The sequence below is a fragment of the Engraulis encrasicolus genome, chromosome 6, assembly GCF_034702125.1.
Source record: "Engraulis encrasicolus isolate BLACKSEA-1 chromosome 6, IST_EnEncr_1.0, whole genome shotgun sequence".
In the NCBI taxonomy this organism is placed as follows: Eukaryota; Metazoa; Chordata; class Actinopteri; order Clupeiformes; family Engraulidae; genus Engraulis; species Engraulis encrasicolus.
The window spans coordinates 6,552,752-6,577,751 of record NC_085862.1 but is presented as its reverse complement, the minus strand read 5'-3'; the positions used below and the strand labels follow the sequence as shown (position 1 = coordinate 6,577,751).

Below are 25,000 nucleotides of genomic sequence, written 5' to 3'. Positions count from 1 at the left end.
CCAGCCCCTGTGTGGGTGTGTGTGTGTGTGTGTGTGTGTGTGTGTGTGTGTGTGTGTGTGTGTGTGTGTGTGTGTGTGTGTGTGTGTGTGTGTGTGTGTGTGTGTGTGTGTGTGTGTGTGCGCGCGCGCGCGCGTGTGTGTGTGAAAAGTGACAGAGGTCAAGAACAGGAGAGAGTCAGAGTCAGAGACAGAAAAAGACAAAAAGACAGAAGCGGAAAGAGACAGAGGGAGTTGACACCAACATGCAACTGAGTGCCAATGTGTACTGTACCAGTAAAGAACACTAATCCCTTTCACATTGAGCCGGATTTTCACACCTCTTGCAGTTCTACTTTGTCACATTACATTACACTTAGCTGATGCTTTCTTATCCAAAGGGACTTGTAGTTATTTTAAGTACAGGGTATTGGTTACAGTCCCTGGAGTAATGTGGGGGTTAGGTGCCTTGCTCAAGGGCACATCAGCCATGGAGTAAGAAATGGCGAGTGGAAGGGTGGGATTCCAACCTGAAACCCTCTGATCTAAAGCTCAACTACTTAACCACTAGGCTACTCTACGTACAGGGTATTGGTTACAGTCCCTGGAGCAGTGTTGGGTTAAGTTAGGCGCCTTGCACCTCAGCCATGGAGTAAGATAGGGGCTGCATTCCAATATGCAACCTTGCGTCCTCCACTTGGGCTTGTGACCTCACGTTTTGCTGTACCCCACCTCCGTGGAGAAAACAATTAAGTTTCCCCGCTGTCAGCCTAGCGACAACAATTTTTGGGGGACTATTCTTCATTTACCATCCTGTTTGAAAATGAGAAAATGACTTTACAATTGAGCTTTTGCGAGATATTGAAATATAATGTTGTTGTCAGTGATGTCATCATGACGTATTATTTCCTCGTACGAGGCCACAAGCACAAGTGGAGGACGCAAGGTTGCATATTGGAACGCACCCAGGGAGAGGAAGGGTGGGATTCCAACCCGAAACCCTCTGATCTAAACTTTCTAAAGCCCAACTATTTAACCACTAGGCCACGGGCGGCTGCCCAGGAATGGGGACAGCAGAGGTGTGGGGTGATGGGCTGTCAGGGGTCCCTGGCCTGCAGCCAACTTTAGGCCGACAGAGAACCGTACCGGTGCCCGTTCCCTCAACACCTAATCTTGAACAGTTTGGGAACCGTGTTCGGGAACCAGACAGTTGGTTTGCGATGCGAACCGAAAAATGCTTCTCTGCGAACGGAGACGACAACGTGGACGTCAACATGTCCGTCCGGGTTAACAAGCTGTCGGAAAAGAGTCCAGTATGAAGTTTCACAGGCAAACACTTAACCTCTTTGCACAGGGCCAATTTCTATAACCTTACTGTCACCAAAATTGCAATGGCTATGTCTTAATCTGTTACTTAAGGCTCTCAGTAATGTCATAGCAATGTTGTTATGATGTAGTTGAGTATTTTCAGCAAATAGTGAATAGGCCTGTCGGTGACCCCATCTGCACTAAGAGGCTACGTTCCAAACATAACAGGTGCGGGAACGGGCACCGGCACCGTTCAGGTGGGCCTGAAAACAGCATTTGAGAACCACTGGGTTATGACATAGCACAGGGATGTCAAACTGAGGCCCGGGGGCCAAATTTGGCCCGCGGAACCATTTTATTCGGCCCGCGAGATCATTTAAAATGTGTATTTCATTTGGCCCACATACACAATTAATGTATAGCGTAACATGACTTGAACATAAAATTTGCTGTGTCACAGGATGTGCAGACACATTTTAACTAACATATATGATGGGAAAGAGTGTATGCGAAATTGAACTTTGAGTATGAAGTGCATGCATGCACAATTTTTGTCCATTTTTAAAAATAGTTGTTGAGTTCGGCTGCGACTTTGTTCCAGATTTTGATTTTGGCCCTCACTCAATTTGAGTTTGACACCCCTGAAATAGCAGCTCCAGACACCGACTTCTCCTCCTCAGTACACAAAATAAACTTGAAGGTTCGCAGTTCCCAACATAACTGGTGCGGGAATGGGAATGGGCAGCACCGGCCTGGTTCAGGTGGGCCTGAAACAGCATTTGAGAACCACTGGCTTAAGAAATAGCAGCTCCAGGCACCGGCCTCTCCTCCTCATTACACAACCAACACCCTCCCTGGGCTGCACTGCACTGCCAAAGCCAACACGACCTGTGCACTCACACACGGGCTAACCAGGGACAATACATGTGTAACACGGATGAACATGGACGCATGCAAACACAGACATGCACACAAGCAAGCAAACGCACGCACGTTCACAAACACAGACACACACACACTGAAAGAAGATCTGGAAAGACACTCGTGATGAGATAATTGGCACAACAAACATACACAAAACAGCAGCAGCAGCCACAGCAGTGAGATGAGCTCACTCGGCTGAAACCACTTCAAGGGAAAGTCCTCAGCTCAGCAAGTGCCCCCCCCCCCCCCAAAAAAAAAAAAAAAAAAAAAAACGCTCAACCCCAGCCCCACCCACCCCCCATAGGACCTTCCAAGGTCATAAGGCCCCCCACCATCAATATGGGAGGGCCCTGGGCCTAGGGGCAAATGCCCTGCTTGCTCCACCTACAGCTCTGCCTCTGGTCCGCCATCTCAATCACCCGCTCAAGCACCCAAAGCCAGTGTTGCCAGTTTGGGCGGTTTTCTTGGGTGGGTTTTTCTGCAGATTTATGGCCATAGAAATCAATAGGATTTAGTCCAAATTGGACGAGATTTAGTGCTTCCAGGCGGGTTTTGAGCATTTTTTGGGCTGGAAATCATCAGTCTCATCTGGCAACCCTGCCCAAAGTCTCCCCCTCCTCTACGGAAAGGCACACATGAATGGACAGCTACAGAAGACTTAATGTCGCTCGCATCCTTTCACACCCCCATCCAATGTTTCCCCTAATATCATATAATCCTCTCCCCCTGCTGCTGCTCCCTCTTAACACACCAAAGTAAAAACTATTCTCATCCCCCGTCCCACAACAAACCCCAGCAGCACCATCAGCCAAGGGTCAGCTCTGTTTCCAGAGAGTCATACTTCCATATGCACCCTCGCTCCACTAGCTACAGTAAGTCATAGGTTCCCAAACTGGGGGACGGGACCCCTTGGGGGTGCGGAGGTACTGATGGGGTCACGGACAAAAGGGACATTGCATAAAAATGGGAAATCCTCATATTAAGAGCTAACAGCTAACATGATTCCACAATTTTGGTTAGTAACAGCATTCACCTGTATGGTTAATGAATGTACCGGTATTTGCTTTCCTGAGTATTTCTAGCAATATTAAACTATACATGGAAAATCTAACAATAGCAATGAATTAATTTCAACTAATCCATTAATATTGCTAGATTTTCCATTACTAGGCTATTGCACGGTGTGCACGTGTATGGACGCAGTATCTAATGCGAGTAAAATTGACATGAACTACGCAAGTTCATGCGCCCATGCACGGATTGAGCCCGCGCACGCGTATCCTGCAACAAGCATACCGTGGGCCTAAGACAATGGTGGGTGGGAGGGTTGCGAAAGTCCAAAAGGTGGTACCCGCTGAAAAAGTTTGGGAACCACTGAGCTAACTAAAGCAGGCCAACCAAGCGCAGCACAGGATCCTCTTTTTCTGTGTGACCCGAGAGGTTACAGCAAACAGATTAGGCCTGACCACCGCCAGCTCTTCCTTTTTAGTAGCTTTACATGCAATAGTGAATGTGAATAGTGAACATGCACCTCGTTTTAATTATGTACAGTATGAAGCAAATACAACAGTGAAGCATAGCACATGACGTATGTCTGTGCGTGTGTGCACATGTCAGGGGATGTGTGGTGAATGGTGATGGATTGAGTGTGTGTGTGTGCGTGTGTGTGTGTGTGTGTGTGTGTGTGCGTGTGTGCGCGTGTGTGTGCGTCCTCATACCCTGTCCAGGTCGAGGGTGAACTTCTGGTCCCAGGCCTGGTTACTGACGGGTTTCCAGCTGGTCTGGCCCACCACTGTGTTATCCAGCTTCAGCACCGCACTGATCTCATCTGTAAAACACACACACACACACACACACGCACACACAGACACACACAGACACACACAGACACACACAGACACACACAGACACACACAGACACACACAGACACACACACACACACCAAGTTTATTTGGTTTATTTAGTCAGGGAGCATGTGCAAATGACATTAATTACAAAGAAAATATATGTCCTGCACCAGATTACAGCTAAGAAGTTATTTTCTACCTGCAGTCCCTGGGCAGGTGAAAAACAATACAATACAAAACAATAAACCTCACTCGCTCACTTGCACGCTCACTCTCACACTCGCTCGCACACACACCCACACAATTACTTTTACGACACGGCCTCTTCTAGGCAGTAAGTAGGCCTAGTAGTAGTATCTCCCCGTCTGTCTCCAAGTGAAGCAGGACCCCATACTGTGACACTAAACCCCCTTCAGCTAAGCTAAGCTAGACTAAGCTAGTCTAAGCTAAAGGCACCCCTTACCGTTTCACTGTTGTCAGCGCTTTGTTTACCCCCACTAAGTCTTTCCGCTGATTACCTGCCAAAAGCACTTAAAGGGACAGTTTGGTCAATTTCAACATGCAGTTGTAATGCTCACACTACCCTGGACTTGTCAGTGCCTGAGATTTTTTTTTCTTCTTCTTCAGCCGTTTCCGAGATCCTGGTCATTGTAATGGGGGCAGCTCTTTGTTTACATTTCAAAAAAACATTTTTATTTATTCCCAAAAACATCCAAAAGGTTATAAAACATCAGCAGACAACTAGCAAACAGCAGTACCTTTTGGGAAAATATTTGGAGTTGGCCTATGTTTCATTTTTTTAAAATGTAAACAAACGCTGCCCCCATTAGAATAGCTCATATCTCGGAAAGGGCTGGGCCAAAAACTGTGGCGTCACCAGGTACTGACAAGTCAAGGGTAGCGTGAGCAATACAACTGCATGTTGAAATTGACCAAACTGTCCCTTTAACTCCATTTCAATTCAATTCGGTTCCTTACTACTTAATTCCTCTTCCATTCAGATCCATAGATAATCTACAGAACGAATGGGTCCAAGTTGCTGTCCCTTAATGACAACCGGGCTGATGATCAGTCAAATGAAAGTGCAAGTCGGGATAAACATTAGGACGGGCTCTGTACCCATGTTTTTCCAAACATGTCTTTGTTGTTTTAGTGTAATCTATGAAGGGAAGTCAAGGGACTACAGTTGAAATATGAAATATGTACTGTTAATATTATCGGTAATGATTTAAGGTGGATAGCTCCTTAGTTTAGGTGATGAGTCTTGTTTGCAAAGCTACAGCAGGCTCAGCTCCAGATTATTGGAAAGCTATGCTAAAGCCCCAAGCTCCTCCAGTAGGCCTGCTACCGATTTATTGCCTTGCCCTCTACTCACACAAGTTAGTCCCAGTCCAAACAGTTTTCGGTCATTGTCCCCCACTAGTGAAACTAAACTAATACTTGTTTGCTACTTTAATAAAAAAGAGAGAGAGCAACAGCAGCAGGTAAACACAGGTGAGCTCATCGGATTTGGAGCTGATGGCTAAGGCAGGGATGTCAAGCTCAGGCCCCCAGGGCCAAATTTCACCCAGAGAGTCATTTTATTATTTACAGTTGGCTCACGTACACCATTAATACGAGTCAGACCTCTCACACTCATATACAACGGAATATGCGCAGGACAGGTGCATTTTATCTACCATATACAATGGGGAATAAAGGTGCATTCTTTTGAAACTCGGTTGTCGGAAACCCCGGCCTCCACCTCGGGAAAGTGCAAAAGAACGGGTACTTAACTCGGGGTTCCAAAACACAAACTCTGAGCATTTCGGTGTACTCCGAACTTATTTAACATTAGTGTTTTCAGACACCGATGTCGGGAGAGCGAACTCGGGTCCACCGACAAGTAAGTTTCAAAAGAATGAGCCATCAGCCATAATGTTTGTGAAATGTGATTTTGAGTATTACATAACCCAGTTATTCTATTTCTTAAAAAAATATTGAGTTCGGCCCACAACTTTGTCCCAGATTTTGATTTTGATTTTGGCCCACCGTGAATTTGAGTTTCACACCCCTGGTTGGACTAATACTTGCGCTCAGAGAGCGCATCTCTGCCTTGTGGTGGTCAGAAACACACACGCACTGCGAACAAATAAACCAACGAACAGATGTACACAGAACAAACTAGGAAAGAAAAATAAGAGGTACTGACTGGTGAGTTCGTCGGACTTGGACATGCTGGATTTGGAGCTGGCGCGGTTCTTGTTGCTGCGGCTCATGAACGAGGAGCGCGCGTCGCTCGGGCTCCACCCCGGCAGCGTCATGGTGCCGCCCTTCGCACGACCCGGAACGTTCTCCAGCAGGTCCTGACATCCCATGAGCCTGACGTCCAGCGTGCCTGATGGGGACGCATGCATACACACATAGATACAGTTAGGTGTCAGAGAAGTGTGTGTGTGTGTGTGTGTGTGTGTGTGTGTGTTTTTGTGTTTGTGTGTGTCCTGACACCCCATGAGCCTGACGTCCAGCGTGCCTGATGGGAAGGAGACATGTAAGGTGTCAGAGGTGTGTGTGTGTATGTGTGTGTGTCCTCACCAGTGAGCGCGGTGGGCTTGGCGACGGTGCTGTACTGGTTGTGTGTGTGTGTGTGTGTGTGTGTCCTCACCAGTGAGCGCGGCGGGCTTGGCGACGGTGCTGTACTGGTTGTGTGTGTGTGTGTGTGTGTGTGTGTGTGTGTGTGTGTGTGTGTGTGTGTGTGTGTGTGTGTGTGTCCTCACCAGTGAGCGCGGCGGGCTTGGCGACGGTGCTGTACTGGTTGTGTGTGTGTGTGTGTGTGTGTGTGTGTGTGTGTGTGTGTGTGTGTGTGTGTGTGTGTGTGTGTGTGTGTGTGTGTGTGTGTGTGTGTGTGTGTGTCTCCTCACCAGTGAGCGCGGCGGGCTTGGCGACGGTGCTGTACTGGTTGTGTGTGTGTGTGTGTGTGTGTGTGTGTGTGTGTGTGTGTGTGTGTGTGTGTGTGTGTGTGTGTGTGTGTGTGTGTGTGTGTCTCCTCACCAGTGAGCGCGGCGGGCTTGGCGACGGTGCTGTACTGGTTGTGTGTGCTGCTGATGATGGTGCTCTGGCGGGGGGGGCTGAGGGGGGGCGAGACCGACATGGCCAGCTCCTCCTGCACCTCCAGGATCTTGGGGTGGTTCTTGGGGAGCTCGCACAACCGCTGCTCCAGAGAATACTTCAACAGGTCCAGCTTCTGACTCGAGTCGCTCAGCACCGCCTGGGCCTGCAGAGATGATGAGCGGAGCATTAACTCAACGTTATAATGTAATGTAATAAAATATCACATAATATAATACAATATAATCACATGACATAACATTACATAACAGGACATAATATAACATAACATTCAGCACCGCCTGGGCCTGCAGAAGAGGAGACCGGAAAGGAGCATTAATCCATTGATACCTGATGTGGCGTTGTGCAACATTGGCCCTGGCACCTGGAGCTGCATTACGCAACATTCAGGCTCATGAGATTTGAGACAACTTTATTAAAAATCTCTGTTTTATAGATCAACACATTCGAATGAAAGATGAGGGTCATAGCGTTTAAATGCAACTTAGTGCATATTTTTATGTGCTTCAGAAGCTGAGATATTTAGGTTTTTATAGGATGAGAAAGAGCTCAGGTATTCAGGTGGCTTGTGCCTTAGGCGTCAATGGGTTAACTCAAGAAAAGTGGCCAAAAATCATAAAACAGGTGGACCCAGAAAAAAAAAATCAAGGAGCATGGCCAGATATCATAAAACGGATAGGCCCAGAAAAACATGACGGACTCGGCCCCAAATTGTGTAGGTATTACCATAGTCATATCATATCACAACATATCACAACACAATATAACATAACATAACATAACATAACATAACATAACATAACATAACATAACATAACATAACATAACATAACATAACATAACACAACATAACATAACATAACATAACATAACATGACATACAAATAACATAACATAACATAACATAACATAACATAACATAACATAACATAACATAACATAACATAACATAACATAACATAACATAACATAACATAACATAACATAACATAACATAACATAACATAACATAACATAACATAAAACATAACATAACATAACACAAGAACAGGTACAGTGTAAAAAATCACCAGGGCTTAACAGACGGCGGCATCAGGTTTAACGCACAGTGAATTATTTTCATTTGAATAGCCTACAACAAAATTAGGAAAAAATAGACCCATAGACCATCATCAACAAAAGCCTTCATCAACTTATTATACTGTAAGCACCAGAGTGCTGTGAACTGGCTACTGTAGTAGTAACACTAGCAGTTAATTGGGCAGATTAGCCCGTAGCTTTAGGCTAAACGCAACCTGTTTTACAGGCCTGGAGAAATGTCAAGAGGTTTTACGCTCTATACTGGTCTGTCAAATACTCCACTTCCACAATTATCAGGGCACAATAGCAGGCTCTTGGAACATCTAATAATAATCACAATCGGGGGATTTTCATGCAAGGGCTGTAATGCAGCTTTAAGCTGCTACAACGACGGTTCAGTTAGCACGGAAAGTTTGGCGCTCTTCCCGAGTTGGTAGACAAAGATTACAGAGTGCCTGCAGGCCATTAGGCAGGGAGGGAGGGCAGGTAAGACTATCAAGAGGTTGAACAGGTACACCAACTGATTAAGGCAGGCCATTCTGCCTTTTTGGAGGTTTAGCACTGTCTGGGTGTTTCCGATATGCAACCTTGTGACCTCCACTTGTGCTTGTGGCCTCACCTTTTGCTGATGCCCCGCCTCCATGGAGATAACAATTCACTTTCCCCGCTGTCAGCCTAATCACAATAATTTTGGGGGGACTATTCTTTATTCACCATCCAGTTTGCAAAAAAAGAGAAAATGACTTTACAATTGAGCTTTTGCGAGATATTGAAAATATAATGCTGATAGAATGACATAGAATAGAATGCCAGTGATGTCATCACAACACATTATTTCCTGGTACGAGGCCACAAGCACAAGTGGAGGAAGCAAGGTCGCATATTGTAACGCACTCGGGATGATTGGGCTGTCTCTCGGGATAAAGTAACCTTCTCATCAACTGGCACCACAAGCGGCTACCACTCCTGCCACGTCCAGTACAGTCACACCTTGACCTGGGGACTCCCTTTAAGTGGCATACGCAAGCACACATAGCCTACTGGGATTTGTTTGAAATAATCTGAATGGCTTAAAGGGCTGTTCAGACATGGCGTGGGTACGTGCATACTTCAGGTGTGCCAATGGCTCGCGGCGTCACGTGACTCAAAATGGCGCCACACCCCCCGTCGCATTCTCAAATTTAGCGGCGTGGATGACATAAACCAGGGGTGGGAAACCATCTCCATTCGAGGGGCCACATTTTATAAAGCCCTCCAATGGCCGTGCTATGAAGACAAAACCAAGATTTCCCACTGCACTTTAGGCCTATTGAAGGCGGCCACCTTTTCAACAGACCCTACCTTCACTAGGTCCCCTGAAAATATAACTTGATTGTATAGCAAATGTTTCCCCTGGTCAATAGGCTCCGAACCCACCGATGGCTTAAACTAACGCGTTGTGAGCCTGCACAATCCCAAAATGCATGCAAAAAAAGCTTCCATTTCAAACCCCGAATACTGTGTATATATTTTTTGGCCAGCCATTTAGCGATTTCAAAACAACCCTCTCACAGCTGCTCACAGTCCCCCTTATGCCAGCCTTTTGCACACGGCACCTTATGCCAGCACTTTTGCACACGGCCCCTTCTGCCAGCCTTTTGCACACGGCCTCTTAGTATGCCAGCCTTTTTGCACACGGCACATTTACTCCTCTGCACATCTATCCACCATTGGTGGCCAAGTTCACTCGGGCCACTGCCTGGCCTGGTGGGAGAAAGAACGAGAGAAGAGAGAGGACACGAACCAACAGGACGGTGTGGCGGCCGCCATCGCAGGGTCAGCCAATGGGGGCACAGAGCTACTGTAAACCACCCACCCAATCAGTGTTGCCAGATTGGGCGGTTTCCCGCTGCTTGGGAAGGTCGTCTGCGGCTAAAAAAATGGGCATAAAGGGCATTTGGGTGGGTTTTTCTGCAATCAATCAGCAAATCAATAGAATTTAGTTCAATTTGGGCAGGATTTAGAGCTTTCAAGAGGGTTTTGATTACAATTTGGGCTGGAAATCGTTGGTGTCATCTGGCAACCCTGCACCCAACGTCCAGAACATTCCATGTGAGAGTGCGACGCCAGCGCGCGCCTACACGAGCCTGCCTGTAAGATTTCACACCGCGTTGTCACCAAAGCGGATCGGCGGCTTTACAGTGCGGCCCACGGCCCTGTGACACACTCGTGCGATATTCCACCACTTTTTATTAGTGCAAGGGTCAAGGGAACCGAACCCGCCCAACCTCCCACAGGAGCTGACGGTAGCATCACAACATCAAAATTAAAAGCTAGGGTTTTGCATAACATCACAACACCAAAATTAAAAGCTTGGGCTTTGCATAAACGCCAAGCATGGCAGAGGTCATTAAGTGTGACTACTGGAATGGCATGAAAAAGACGATGTTGTGCTCTTGTTTTGGGCAGATGATACAGTAAAAATAAACAAATAAGTCTTCAGAGCTAACAGACTCTTAAACCATTATTAAAGTAATTAAACTATGTTTTTCCTCTTCTTCTTTTTTTCTTTCTTTCTTTTCAATGGATGATGCTTAAATGAATGAATTGTATACAACAGGAAGAATAACTGGGTCTGCGCCCAGCTAGTGGGGATCCTAATAAACTAAACTAAACTAACAGAGATATGTCTCAGTTTTAGCCATGTTAGATCAGCTTTTTTTAAACAACTATATCCCTGAGCTCCATCTCATTTGCACACCATCTTAATTTGCATCAGAGATCCAAACTAACTTGTCACCTCAGCAACAAAGCAGTCCATACAGCACACTCTCCTGTGACTACCGACGTCACTTTCTGATAGAGATCAACATAGTCCATGGCTTACATGACATAATCTACTCACTACTTAAACCCACCACACCTTACTTCACCTGAGCACAGTGCTTCTGTATTGAGAAAGTAGGTTCAGTGTGTGGCCGTGTACTTCCTTTATTATCAACAATAATCAATTGTTTTGGTAACATTATTACATTTGGTTTATGCTGGATGAGACATAATTGTAAAGCCATTTGTTAAACAGCTGAGAGGGAATGTGATTAACCGTTATGGAAACGTATATTTTTTGTTTTAAGTCTAACCGGTTCGGGAACGTCTATTTAATGGTGGAACACAGAGCCGGAAACATTAAAATTCAGTTTCTGTTCGGAACAAACGAATTGGAAATAAAATTCTGATTCAAAGCCCTGCTAGGTATAATGTGATCTCTTACTCCACCAGTCCTCGCTCACATTGGAGTGTCATTTCTTCTTGGCCAAAACAAATATCCCTATGGGACAATAATGAATCTAATCTAAGGTAATCTAATTTCGCTCACCTCGGAGTGTCGTTTCTTCTCAGCCATCTTGTCGAGCAGCTTCATGACGTTGCGTGCGCCCTCGGCCAGCGCCGACTCGATGCGGAAGTGATGTCTCAGCTCCTCCAGGCGCAGGTCTAGTGGGCTGATGATGGGCTTGGCGCCGTGCACTGCACAGGGCGATGAGAACACACACACAGACACAGGCACACACACACACACACACACAAATGGACGCGCACACACAGACACACACACAAACACAAACACAGACACAGATGCGCAGACACACACACACACAGGGACGCATGCACACACACACACACACACACAATCCAATGTTACTATTTTTCAGTCAAATACTTGGATTCTAGAGAAATGTTTTGAATATGACACTCACGGGTACACACAGATCAAATTGCACTGTATTTATCTCAAATATTAGACACTGCATGAATACATCAATCTCTCTCTCACATACACATGCACAAATAAAAACATTTCTAGGAGAGTCTGAGGAATATTCGCTACCCATCTGGGTGGAAACCCATTACAACATGGAAGACGATGTTTCCGAGGCATAATTGCATCATGCAAGGTATCTTAATCCCATCATAGATGGAATTCTTCTTTCACTTGAATTCAGGAAAGACCTCTGAATAGTGCAAGCACAACCCAATGCCTCCATGACCAGGAGTGAGCGGATGACCTTGAACGTCCCATGAGGAAGTAAAGCATAGCAGCCGCAGTTAAGGTTAATTACTCTGGAATCTCGAATATGCTGCCCAGGTCTATTCCCCTACGGTTACGGAAAATGCCCTAATACGCTCACTCAATGTGCTAATACCAGCAATCACCTCATCGTGCCCTGTAATACAATCAAGTATAGCACTGAATGTGGCCACTGTGGTTTGTACAGTAATTAAATAGGTGTACGGTCATGAGGAAATGGTCTATTGTGATCACTTACTTACTAAATCCTAAATAAATTACGCTGTTCACATTTTGAAAATCGCATCCTCCAGTTCTGGAAATCCCCAATTCTCTTTAGATGAGTGTGCGGGAGTGTGCTTTGGGTCAGTGTGCGAATGTTCATAGCGTTTTTCTGGTTAGCAGCCTATGGGCCATCTCCAACAGACTTACCAGCGGAAAAAAAAACCTCACAAGCTGCAAGATACTGGACCACATTTATTGAAAAGAATGTTGCTAACCAGTTAGCAACTTACTTGGTTTCTAATGGTAAATTGCATTGCAACCATGCAAGTTGCTAACTTAGTTTGCAACAACATTGTCCAGAAACGCACCCCTGGACAGGTAAAGCACTGCAAAAAAGCCAGTCGTCGGGTGGTACGCTACTCACCGCTGTCGTTGCTGTCGAAGCCCATCTCGTTGGCCTGTGTCGCCTTCAGGATCTGCATGCGGATGAACTCCATCTTCGTCCTGCTGTCCTGAAGCATCTGCTGTGCCGCCGCTAACAGCTTACGGTCCTACACGAGACAATAATACAGTAGTAATAGTACATTTAGCATACATTTCTAAAATAAAATGGACAATTTCATTATTCGAAGATATCCCTCTCACCACGATATTTACGCATTTGTGTGTTTACACACACATACTGAGACACACACACATACAAACACACAGACAGACAGACAGACACACTTAAACACACACAGACAGACAGACAGGCATGCATATGTGCGCACACGCACACAGACAGGCATGCATATGTGTGCACACGCGCGCGCACGCACACACACACACGCGCATGTATGCATTGCACACACATCATCAAATATGCTAGAAATGACAATTGCTTATGTTCATGAAATACACAGCTGATATCACGGATGGCAACAAGCCTTGGCAGGTTTTTCATGTTTAACATCAGTCATCTCTAAATGCATCCAGTTGGTAGGCGGCCTATAGTATTCTACAACAAGATCAGACATACATATGTCAGACATACAACAAGACCTCATACATATATTCAAAACATTCTGCTTTGATCTCATGATTGAAACATACACAAAGCACGACAAACCGCAAAGCAAGGAGTTATCCTTGTTATCCAAGTTATCATATTCTGCAGTCATTACACTGCCATTGTATTATGTCTCTGAGTAGAGCAAACAACTGGAACATATTAGTCGTCCCACAAAGAGGCCATATTTAAAACCAACCTAAAAATAACCTTACTTGCGGTCAAGATGAAGCACCAAGTTTGATATCACTTTAAGGGCCACTTATTTTTAGCAACACAACCCTTCCTTAATGATTACTTGAAGCCACAAAGTCTCCAGATTTAAATGATTTTCTTTCCTTTTACTGTCTGCCTTTAGCGTCTATTGCATGTCTTATTTATATTTTTTCCCCAGATTGTTTTCATCTCATTTTGAGGTTGTCCTTTTGATGTCTCTATTGCTTTCAGGACTCAAATACACTTTAGAAATGAGCTTTGTAAATACTCTTTACGTCACTTAACTAGTATCAAAGACACAGACCCATTCCAAATTGAAAGCATGTCTATATGTTGGCAAACTGGTCTCGTTATAAAGCCTTTCTGCCTGTAGGAGTTGATAAAAGCATATCTGTTACTCAGTGAAACCCTAGTACACAGGGCTGGACTGGTAATCTGGCATACAGGACATTTTCCCGGTGCGCCACCAACAGTCCTCAGGGGACGATACTTTTTATATTTTTGATTTGTTTCAAATTTTCCCTAAAAGACCAGCCCACAAATCAGTGCATCCTTCATATACAGTGGACTGTGCCCATCATAACTGTAGAATGGGGGTGGGGGGCTGGTCCATGCCAAAATTGCCAGGGCCGGTTTGTGGTCCCAGACCTGGGGTGCATTTCTGGAAAGTGCAGATGTTAGCCGTTAGCAACTTCGGTAGTTGCCAATGGGAAATTGCATTGCAACCAACAAAGTAGCTAACACAGTTAGCAACTACGCTTTCCAGAAATGCACCCCAGCTCTGCTAATACGTGATACTCCTCAGTTTTCTCACAGGGAATACCACTACAAGAAGACACGACTGCTTTTTACAAGCAGCTAATGGACACTGTGCCATGATGTGCAATGCTGCGGTATTCACACAGACAAAACAACCCCGGGGACAGTGACCAATATGAAAACATTGGCTTTTTCACTGGCATAACACTTCACAGTGTTGTTCGACCATCAGTGTCTGGAAGGGAAACAACGCTGAACATGAAAATTAGTCATTAGTGTGCTCTTTCCAAGCGCCACTGAAATGCCTGTTTTTCTGGGAATCAAACACATGACTAAGGTCAACATTCCACACCAGTACTTTTGGAACATTCTACACAGCAGAGTACCACACAGCTGAACATCATTGTCGGAATCTGGTGGCTTGCGGAACCTTTTGGAATCTATCTGAGCCTTACGGTTCTGGTGGCTGTTGAAACCTTTTGGGATAATGTGGCTTTCAGACCCTTATATTTCCAGTAGCTTTCGGAACCCATAGAATCTCATGGTAGTAGTCAGAGCCTCGTGGAATCAGGTGGCTGTGGCAAGTATTATGGAATCTGGTGAATGTCAGAACTCTATTTCAATCTAGACTCTTAGACTACCGGTATATGGAATCTGGTGGCTGTCAGAAGAACCTTATTACAATCTAGACTCTTACACTGTATGGAATCTGGTGAGTGTCAATAACCTATTTCAATCTAGAGTCTTGAACTATATGGAATCTGTTGGCTGTCAGAACCTTATTTCTATCTAGACTGTATGGAATCTGGTGGCCACTGGCCTACAGCTCAGCGTGCCTGTCTTCACTATTCCTGCAATCTGTGTTTTGACGCTGCTCAGACCACCACCAGCAGTGACAGGGGCCCGGAGTGGAGCGGGTCGCAAGGGCAGGACTGCAGCGGTGTGTGTGTGTGTGTGTTTTAGTGCGACTAATCAGAGCACAACTAGCAGACAATCACAGGGGCCGGAGCGGGCCGTAAGACAAGACTTAAGGGATGTGTGTCTGTGTGTGTGTGTGTGTGTCTGTGTGTGTGTGAGAAAATTAAAAAGTGAGAGAGTGTGTGAGAGTGTGAGAGAGAGAGTGTGCGAGAGAGAGAGAGAGAGAGAGAGAGACAGAGAGAGAGAGAGAGAGAGAGAGAGAGAGAGAGAGAGAGAGAGAGAGAGAGAGAGAGAGAGAGGGAGAGAGAGAGAGGGAGAGAGAGAAGGAGTGAGAGAGAGCAGGTCTTTTCCTGCTCCGCATGCTTGGTCTGCTGATGGCAGCTGGGCGGTCCTTCCTGCGGGACACACTACAGGAAGTGGAGAGCCATGTGACCACCATAGCTGGCCCAGAACAGAATAGAATTAAGTAGAATAAAGTAGAATAACATAGAGTAGAATACAGTGGAACAGAGATGAATATTTTAGAACAGAATAGAAATGCTTTGTAGTGCATTAGCTAGTCTACAGGAAGTGGAGGGCCATGTGACCACCATAGCTACTAGCCCAGAACAGAATCAAATAGCATAGAGTAGAATAGCATAGAATAGAGTGTGGAAGGGAGCAGACTATTTTAGAATAGAATGGAAATGCTATTTCTGTACTGCAGCAGTACACTACATTAGCCTGTCAAAGCGGTCGCACAGCTCAGTGTAATAGCAATAGCAGCAGCAGTGTGGGGAGACAGGCACATCACTCAGTCACCCTGGAGAATAGAATAGAATAGAATAGAATAGAATAGAACAGAATAGAATAGAATAGAATAGAACCAAACAAGCTGCACAGTTCAGTGCAGGCAAGACAGACAAGATATTGAAGCAGGCCCGTCTGTGCAATGCAACGCAGTCAAGCTCTACCAAGCGGTAGACAAGTCTAGGGCACAGTAGAAGAGAGGATCTTTTACAGTGCAGAGCAGCCAAGCAAAACGGAACAGGAGCTTGAGGTGGAGGAGAAGGAGAGAGCAGTGTTGCCAGATTGGGCGGTTACCTGCCCAATTGGGCTACTTGGGATGGCTGTCTGCGGGTAAAAATGGGAAAAATTGGCCATTTGGCGTTTTTTTTCCTACTGATTTGTGCCCATAGAAATCAATGCAATTTGTTGAAATTGGGCTGAATTTAGCGCATTTTGGCGGTGTTTGAGAAGCTTTTGGGCGGGATTAGGTCAAATACATCTGGCAACACTGGGAGAGAGATGCCCACATGCTGCCCGGCCCGCAGCCTGCATCACCCAGACACCCCCAGCAGCAGCAGCAGCAGCAGCAGCAGCAGCAGCAGCAGCAGCAGAAGTGTTATATCCCATAGGGGACAGGAAGAGGAAAGAAAAAAGATACTTGCGCAGAGTGAGTGGTGTACTGTAAACAGCGATGATGTGGGTGCATTGCAACTGTGTCTTAAGTGGCTACGGGTCACTTAGTGGCTGTCTGTAGGTGTGTTAGAGAGAGAGAGAGAGAGAGAGAGAGAGAGAGAGAGAGAGAGAGAGAGAGAGAGAGTGTGTGTGTGTGTGTGTATGTGTGTGTGTGTGTGTGTGTGTGTGTGTGTGTGTGTGTGTGTGTGTGTGTGTGTGTGTGTGTGTGTGTGTGTGTGTGTGTGTGTGTATGTGTGCGCGTGAGGAAGAACTGTCCCTAACGCTTGACCCATAAACGGTTGGAATTTGAATGTGGAATGTTCACAGTTCACGTTGACTGAAACTTATCAGTTGGGCAGTGTGTGTGTGTGTGTGTGTGTGTGTGTGTGTGTGTGTGTGTGTGTGTGTGTGTGTGTGTGTGTGTGTGTGTGTGTGTGTGTGTGTGTGTGTGTGTGTGTGTCGGAGTCAGTCAGGTATGGAAGCTTCCTGTTTCCTCGGCGGCTCGCCTCCCTGCACTTCCTCTAGCTCCTCCAAAGGGCATGACAGGAATGCCTTACTCATGATGTCACTTCCTCCCTAGATGACACCGTGGCGATAGCTAGCGCACCAGGAGACCAGGCCAGGAAACAAACTTCCAGCAAGGGTCCATACTACAAAGCTGGTTCAAGAGTAAACCAGGTTAAGTTGAGAGGAAAATGAGGACTCCAGGCTCTTCTATTAGGTGATTTACCTCTTAACTTAACCTGATTTACTTCTGAACCTAGAGAGTTGGTCTTTCAATCTAGGGGTTGCCGGTTTGAATTCCCCCTGACCTCTCCCTACATCTCCATCCGTGGCTGAAGTGCCCTGGAGCAAGGAACTTAACCCCACATTGCTCCAGGGACTGTAACCAATACCTTGAAAAATAATAGTTGTAAGTCACGTTGAATAAATGAAAGCGTCAGCTAAGTGCAATGTAATGTAATGTAATGAACCAGCTTTGTAGTACAGGTCCCTGGAGACTAGGCTCGAAAACAAATCAAGCCGAGGAAAATAATAATAAAAAAAATAAAATCAGCGAAACACCCAGCTAATTCTTTTTGCATAATCCAACAACGACAAAACTAAACCAAAACACTCCAAAACAAACATAGTGTCAGCTGAGAAGCCTACTGACCAATATTAGGGCATGTTATAAACGGAGATAATCTGCCTTTTCGAGCCAAATGCTAATCGGTTATTAACTTCTAATCTTACAGAACTCTGTTTATAGAGAGGAACACTGAGACTTTCTAAATGGGAGAAAGGGAGTTACTAACTCTGAACTAACGCATTACATATCTACTGTGCTGCTACTGTAGCATTGCAAAACTCTTGACTTATGCATTACAGTACAAGCCCCTTGAAACAAGTGGATGAAGAAAGAGACAGGAGACAGGGTCTGTGCCCAAGGAACGAGAGAGGGAAGAGAGAAAGCCAGAGAGAGAGAGAGAGAGAGAGAGAGAGAGAGAGAGAGAGAGAGAGAGAGAGAGAGAGAGAGAGAGAGAGAGAGAGAGAGAGAGAGAGAGAGAGAGAGAGAGAGAGAGAGAGAGTAAACAGATAGAAGTGATGACCTGTCCTCTTCCACATCCCCCAGCAAGGACTCATGCTGACATGCTAATTTTAGAACACTGCTTCAGTCTCTCTCTCTCTCTCTCGCTCTCTCTCTCTCTATTCCCGCATCCCTCCATCCCTGTCTGTCCCTCTCTATACCTCAGTCCATGCCCCCCATCTCTCAGAGTAAGGAAAGGCGGTGTGTGGCTGTGGCAGGGGAGAGAGGGGGGAGGAAGGGTTGGTGTGGCGGGGGGAGAGAAGGGATAGGGAGGGTTGCAGTGTGCAGGGGAGAGAGAGGAGTGAGGAAGTGTGGTGTTGCAGGAGAGAGAGAGGAGAGAGAGAGGAGATGAGAGGAGAGAGAGAGGAGAGAGAGAGGAGAGGGGGAGAGAGGAAGTGTGGTGTTGCAGGAGAGAGAGAGGAGAGAGAGAGGAGATGAGAGGAGAGAGAGAGGAGAGAGAGAGGAGAGGGGGAGAGAGGAGAGAGGAAGTGTGGTGTTGCAGGAGAGAGAGAGGAGAGAGAGAGGAGATGAGAGGAGAGAGAGAGGAGAGGGGGAGAGAGGAGAGAGGAAGTGTGGTGTTGCAGGAGAGAGAGGGGGGAGGAAGGGTTGCAGTACAGTGGCAGGGGAGAGAGAGAGGAGAGAGAGGGGAGAGAGAAGGGAGAGGAAGGGTTGTTGTTGCGGTGGTGCTTACAGGAAGCAACAGGTCAGGGCTGCGTCTCACTCTGGGAAAATTCCTCTCATTTAATTGCATTGTGTCTACTCTACATGGCCTCAACAGGCCAACGGTAAGGGCCCAGGGACTCGACAAGTCAAGTCAACGCACTACACTATATTCAGCAAGCAACAATAACAAACAAGACAAACAGTGTTGTGTAAAATGCTGTGTGGTCAGCTACAGGTGCAATGAGAGCAAATTAAATTCTCTAATTGGAATCACCTCACCCAAACGTAATTCACAGACACACGAGAAAAAAGGATTATAACATTATTATTACATTATACTTGGCTGATGCTTTTTATCCAAAGCGACTTAAAATTATTACAGGGTATTGGTTACAGTCCCTGGAGCAATGTGGGGTTAGATGCCTTACTCATGGGCACTTCAGCCATGGATGGATGTCCAGGGAGAGGAGAGGGTGGGATTCGAACCTGTAACCCTCCCTAACCACTAGGTCATGGCTGCACAATACAATACAGTACAATCAGACAAAAGCTTAGCATGCCTGACCATCTCTTTGGCACATCCATATCCAATAAATATTTCTTTCACCATCTGGTTACCATTCTTAGAGGATGGGACTTCAACTTTCTCCCCTGTTCACTTCAAAAGGACTCATGTTCCCAAACACTGCCCTCCTGAGATGAGAGGGTCTGAATTCTTCACATTTAAGCTTGCTATTTCAAACAGGAGTGTGCTTTTTAAGGTTGCTATTTTAAACAGGACTCTCCTCTCTCTGCCCCACCGTCTGCTTCATGTGTTTACAATTGTGTGCTTAGAAAGGTTTGAAGTGCTGCGCTTCCCCCTTTTCACCACTAAAGCATCATGACCAGCGGTGTAGATCACATAGGCACTGTTGATGGCTGCAGCCCTTACTAGTCATAAACACAGACACAAATCTGTTCAAGAACACACACACACACACACACTCACTTGGGTGTGTGCAGACACACACATACATAACACACACACAGACAGACAAAACATACACAGATACAGACACACAGAAAAATACAGAAACACGCACAAACAGACACGGGTGCACACAGACAAGCATACACAGACAGCCGCACACACAAACACAGGCACAAACATACACAGACAGACAGACAGACAGACAGACAGACAGACAGACAGACAGACACACACACACACACACGCAGCTAGGCGGTGTACCTTTGATGAGCCATTGGAGTACATCTGGATCATGTTCTCCGCACCCTGTTTGACCTTGAGCTCAATGTCGTTCTGCCTCTTGAGGGCAGCTAGCCGGCTACTGTTGGTGGAGGTGCGCGCCTCACTGGCCGGCGTGTCTGGAGTCATCGGGCACTCCGATACTACAAGGAAACACAGGAGAGAGAAATTGAGTTAGGCATTAAAATACTTCTCTGAGCTCCAAAAACAGTTCAGTCGTCTACTGACGAAATTCTGTCTGGAGTCATTGAGCACTCCGATACTACAAGGAAACAGAGGAGAGAGAAATACAAAAAGTAGGTTAAATATCAATAAAATACTCAAACTCCAAGGCAAAAAAAAAGTCCAATCGCCTACTGACAAAATTCTTAACTCCGATACTATAAGGAAACACAGGAGAGAGAAATACAAGAGGTGTGTTATGTAAGGGTTAACGTTCGGCGAGAAGGTCGCTACCGTGGAATAGCAGCACGACAGAGAGAATCTTTAGACCCCGACGCGGAGCGGAGGGGTCTTGTTCTCTCTGAAGTGCTGCTATTCCACAAAGCGACCGACTCGCCGAAAGTTAACCCGCTTATTATATGGATATACTTAAATGATTTACACATGCGGGGACATTTCTTTAGACCTATTTAATGTTAAGATTGTTGCTGCGCAAAACAAAACAGAGCCGTTGTGGAACACCGCTAGGCAACAGCTAGGTAGGCTAGCCAGGACAGGTGTTGTCTATCACAGCAGCTGATTAGAGTGACAAAAGACGTACCGGACCCCCTGCGGAGTGATATGAAACATTCGCTTTAGCCACTGACTTGTATACAAGCCAGTGGCTTTAGCAGTGAACGTCTTGTTGCCATTGACAGCGGTAGCCAGGACAACAGGTGCTGTCTATCACAGCAGCTGATTAGAGTCTTGTTGAAAAGTCGCTTTAGCAGTGAAAAGTCTTGTTGCCATTGACAGCGGTCTGTTATAGACCAACCCGTCCGTTATCGAAAAATAACAGACGTCCGAACGTTGGGGAGCCCCGTTGAAATGAATGGAGCATTCGACAGATGACGTCACAACCATATAATAAACATGATTATTATATGGTTGTGACGTCATCTGTCGAATGCTCCATTCATTTCAACGGGGCTCCCCAACGTTCGGACGTCTGTTATTTTTCGATAACGGACGGGTTGGTCTATAACAGACCGCTGTCAATGGCAACAAGACTTTTCACTGCTAAAGCGACTTTTCAACAAGACTCTAATCAGCTGCTGTGATAGACAGCACCCGTTGTCCTGGCTACCGCTGTCAATGGCAACAAGACGTTCACTGCTAAAGCCACTGGCTTGTATACAAGTCAGTGGCTAAAGCGAATGTTTCATATCACTCCGCAGGGGGTCGGTCTTTTGTCACTCTAATCAGCTGCTGTGATAGACAACACCTGTTGTCCTGGCTAGCCTACCTAGCTGTTGCCTAGCGGTGTTCCACAACGGCACTGTTTTGTTTTGCGCAGCAACAATCTTAACATTAAATAGGTATAAAGAAATGTCCCCGCATGTGTGAATCATTTAAGTATATCCATATAATAAGCGGGTTAACTTTCGGCGAGTCGGTCGCTTTGTGGAATAGCAGCACTTCAGAGAGAACAAGACCCCTCCGCTCCGCGTCGGGGTCTAAAGATTCTCTCTGTCGTGCTGCTATTCCACGGTAGCGACCTTCTCGCCGAACGTTAACCCTTACATAAAATACTCCAAGCTCCACAAAAAGTCGAGTCGCCTACAGACGAAATTCTTAACTCCGATACTACAAGGAAACACAGGAGAGAGAAATACAAGAGAGGTGTTAAATAGCAGTAAAATATTCCAAAATACTCAAAAAAAAAGTTCAGTCGCCTACAGACGAAATTCTTAACTCCGATACTGCAAGGAGACAGAGGTGAAATAAATGGAGGAGGTATGTTCGGCATTAAATAGCAATAAAGGACTTCTTCAAGCTTGAAAAGAAAAAGTCCCGTCGCCTACAGCCAAAAATTCTGAACTCAGAAACTACAAGGAGAGAAAGGAGAGAAGAGATAACAAGGTACCAGTGTAGTAGGGCTTGACAAGATAAGATAAGCTTTTTAGGTACTGGGGAGTTTTTGTCGAGCTTGACGATGACACACTTCAATTTTCAGGAAAGACAATGACATCATCAGGTGAAAATTGAAGAACTGCTATAGTCAAAGACAAAAGTTTTCTTACAGCTTCATACAGACGTCCTGTTGTTTACATCCTCCATAGTCTACTATGACGAGGATTAATGACATTCTTCACAGCACACACAACAACACAACATACTTAGCATAGCTATGAGGTTATGTACCCCAGAGTATGTAAACAAAAGAAATCGGGAAAAAAATACATAAATAAGCAATGGCAACAACAAACTCCTTGACCATGGGGAACATGCTCTTCAGTTGTGTTTTTTTGTGTGGTCTTTTTTATTATATTCATGATAGTACAGAGCAGATGGTGACAGGAAGCGTGTTGGGAGAGAGAGACGGGGAAGGGTTGGCAAAGGACCCAGACCGGGAATCGAACCCGGGTCAGCCGCATAGCAAACGAGTGCCCTACCATATGCGCCACGGTAGGGCCAAGCTCTTGAGTCGTGTATAGGACTAGCCCTGAAGCAGAGTGCTATCAGAGAGTGTATATTTCACTGGGCTTTGTTTGGTGCTACACGCTCAGAGACTAGGACAAGCTCACTGTACAAAAATAACTAATCAAAACCAAAGCGATAACGAAAGATAGCAAGAGATTGCAACGGACCAACACAGACCGTCAAAGAGAAGAATGTAAACTACATGGGCACCAACTGAAAATTACAATCAACAGCCGCGCAGGAAACTTAAAGCACCATGAGGTGTCTAGTTTATTACTCACAACACATAAACAGTCCAACACTGAACACCGTTGTTCCCACAGACAAGTTGGTAGGCTATGTCCACCGCTTATACATGGGCTCTAAATTTTGTTTATAACCTGACTGTGCGAACCTAGCTACGCACAACTCAACCTCTGATTGTTGGAAACCGCTGCCGGTCAAATAATTAGCTCACGTGGTTGGCTGCCATTGTCTTGCCTCACAACATTGTGTTGATAAACATTGAGAACCCAAGTATACAGTAGAACTCAACCCTGGCCTGCAATAATGCAACCAACTGTTTCAAGGGCAAAATTGGTGATGGCCATGCATCTACTGTGTAGAAAAAGGCAGGTGTCAACAGTAAAAGTATAAATTAAATGATATTACATAGCTGTTACACCATAATTATACCTAGTGCAGTAGTGCTGTAGATAGACTGTGTTGATACTGAAAACCTAACAAGGACCCACCACAAATTTGATCCAACAGAGGTCTACTGGTTACTCAGATAAGTTACCTCTGTTGAAAGGAAGCAGTGTTTCTTTCTTTTTTTACTTTTAAACTTACTTTTGACACCTCTGACAAAAGGTATTCATATCTATAAATCAAGATTCCCTATAACTCTGTGGCAGGAGAGAGGGATAGAAAGATAGAAAGAGGAAAGAGGGAAAGAAAAACAGATAAGAGATAAGACTAAGAGCAAAGTGCTCGTCAGACATTAAACACTTCAACTGCCAAAACACCATCCAGCCACAGGGCCATTAAGGGTTAAAACTGCAGGGTTCAGACATGCAAGCATGCACGCACACACACACATACACACGCACGCACACACACACGCGCAGGCATGCACGCAAACACACACACACGCCTGCACACACACACACACACACACACACACACACACACACACACACACACACACACACACACACACACACACACACACACACACACACACACACACACACACACACACACACACACACACACACACACACACACACACACACACACACACACACGTCCAACCACTTCTACACGCAATCTGGCGGGGGCTACAGAAGGACTTTCCTCCGAACGACGTCGCCATTGTTTTCCAAGAGGGAAGAACAGAACTTGCGCAACCCAGCACACAATAAGTGACAGCTTTAATAAGCTAGGGTTCACTTCAGCTGGAGGGGGGTGGGGAGGCCCAGTGTGTGTGTGTGTGTGTGTGTGTGTGTGTGTGTGTGTGTGTGTGTGTGTGTGTGTGTGTGTGTGTGTGTGTGTGTGTGTGTGTGTGTGTGTGTGTGTGTGTGTTGGAGGACATGTGCTGGCAAGAATGAATCCATGCATGTAGTTTTGCAGGCGACAGCCGGAGCTGGTTTGTGAATGGTGCTCTGTGTGTGTGTGTGTGTGTGTGTGTGTGTGTGTGTGTGTGTGTGTGTGTGTGTGTGTGTGTGTGTGTGTGTGTGTGTGTGTGTGTGTGTGTGTGTGTGTGTGTGTGTGTGTGCGCCCTCGCCAGGCTGGAAAGACTAGCGCAAGAGAACTGGGTAAACACATACATCCGCCAGTCAAACAAATTGGCCTGAGCTGAGCACAACACATCAAGCATCCAACACATCACAGCACAACACATCAAGCATCCAACACATCACAGCACAACACATCAAGCATCCAACACATCACAGTACAACACATCAAGCATCCAACACATCACAGCACAACACATCAAGCATCCAACACATC

At 45.8% G+C, this 25,000-nt stretch overlaps 1 protein-coding gene across 1 annotated transcript in view; it reads right to left on the bottom strand.

Annotated features, from left to right (window-relative positions):
- The window catches only part of pkn2b (protein kinase N2b), an 87,043-nt gene that overhangs the window by 23,904 nt on the left and 38,139 nt on the right, over nt 1-25,000 (bottom strand). Inside the window, exons 4-9 of the mRNA XM_063200520.1 lie at nt 20,363-20,523; nt 12,939-13,065; nt 11,600-11,748; nt 7,087-7,309; nt 6,248-6,433; nt 3,927-4,036 (exon numbers count right to left, since the gene is read on the bottom strand). Coding sequence (XP_063056590.1) covers nt 3,927-4,036; nt 6,248-6,433; nt 7,087-7,309; nt 11,600-11,748; nt 12,939-13,065; nt 20,363-20,523 — 956 coding nt within the window. The remainder of the gene's footprint in view (nt 1-3,926; nt 4,037-6,247; nt 6,434-7,086; nt 7,310-11,599; nt 11,749-12,938; nt 13,066-20,362; nt 20,524-25,000) is intronic.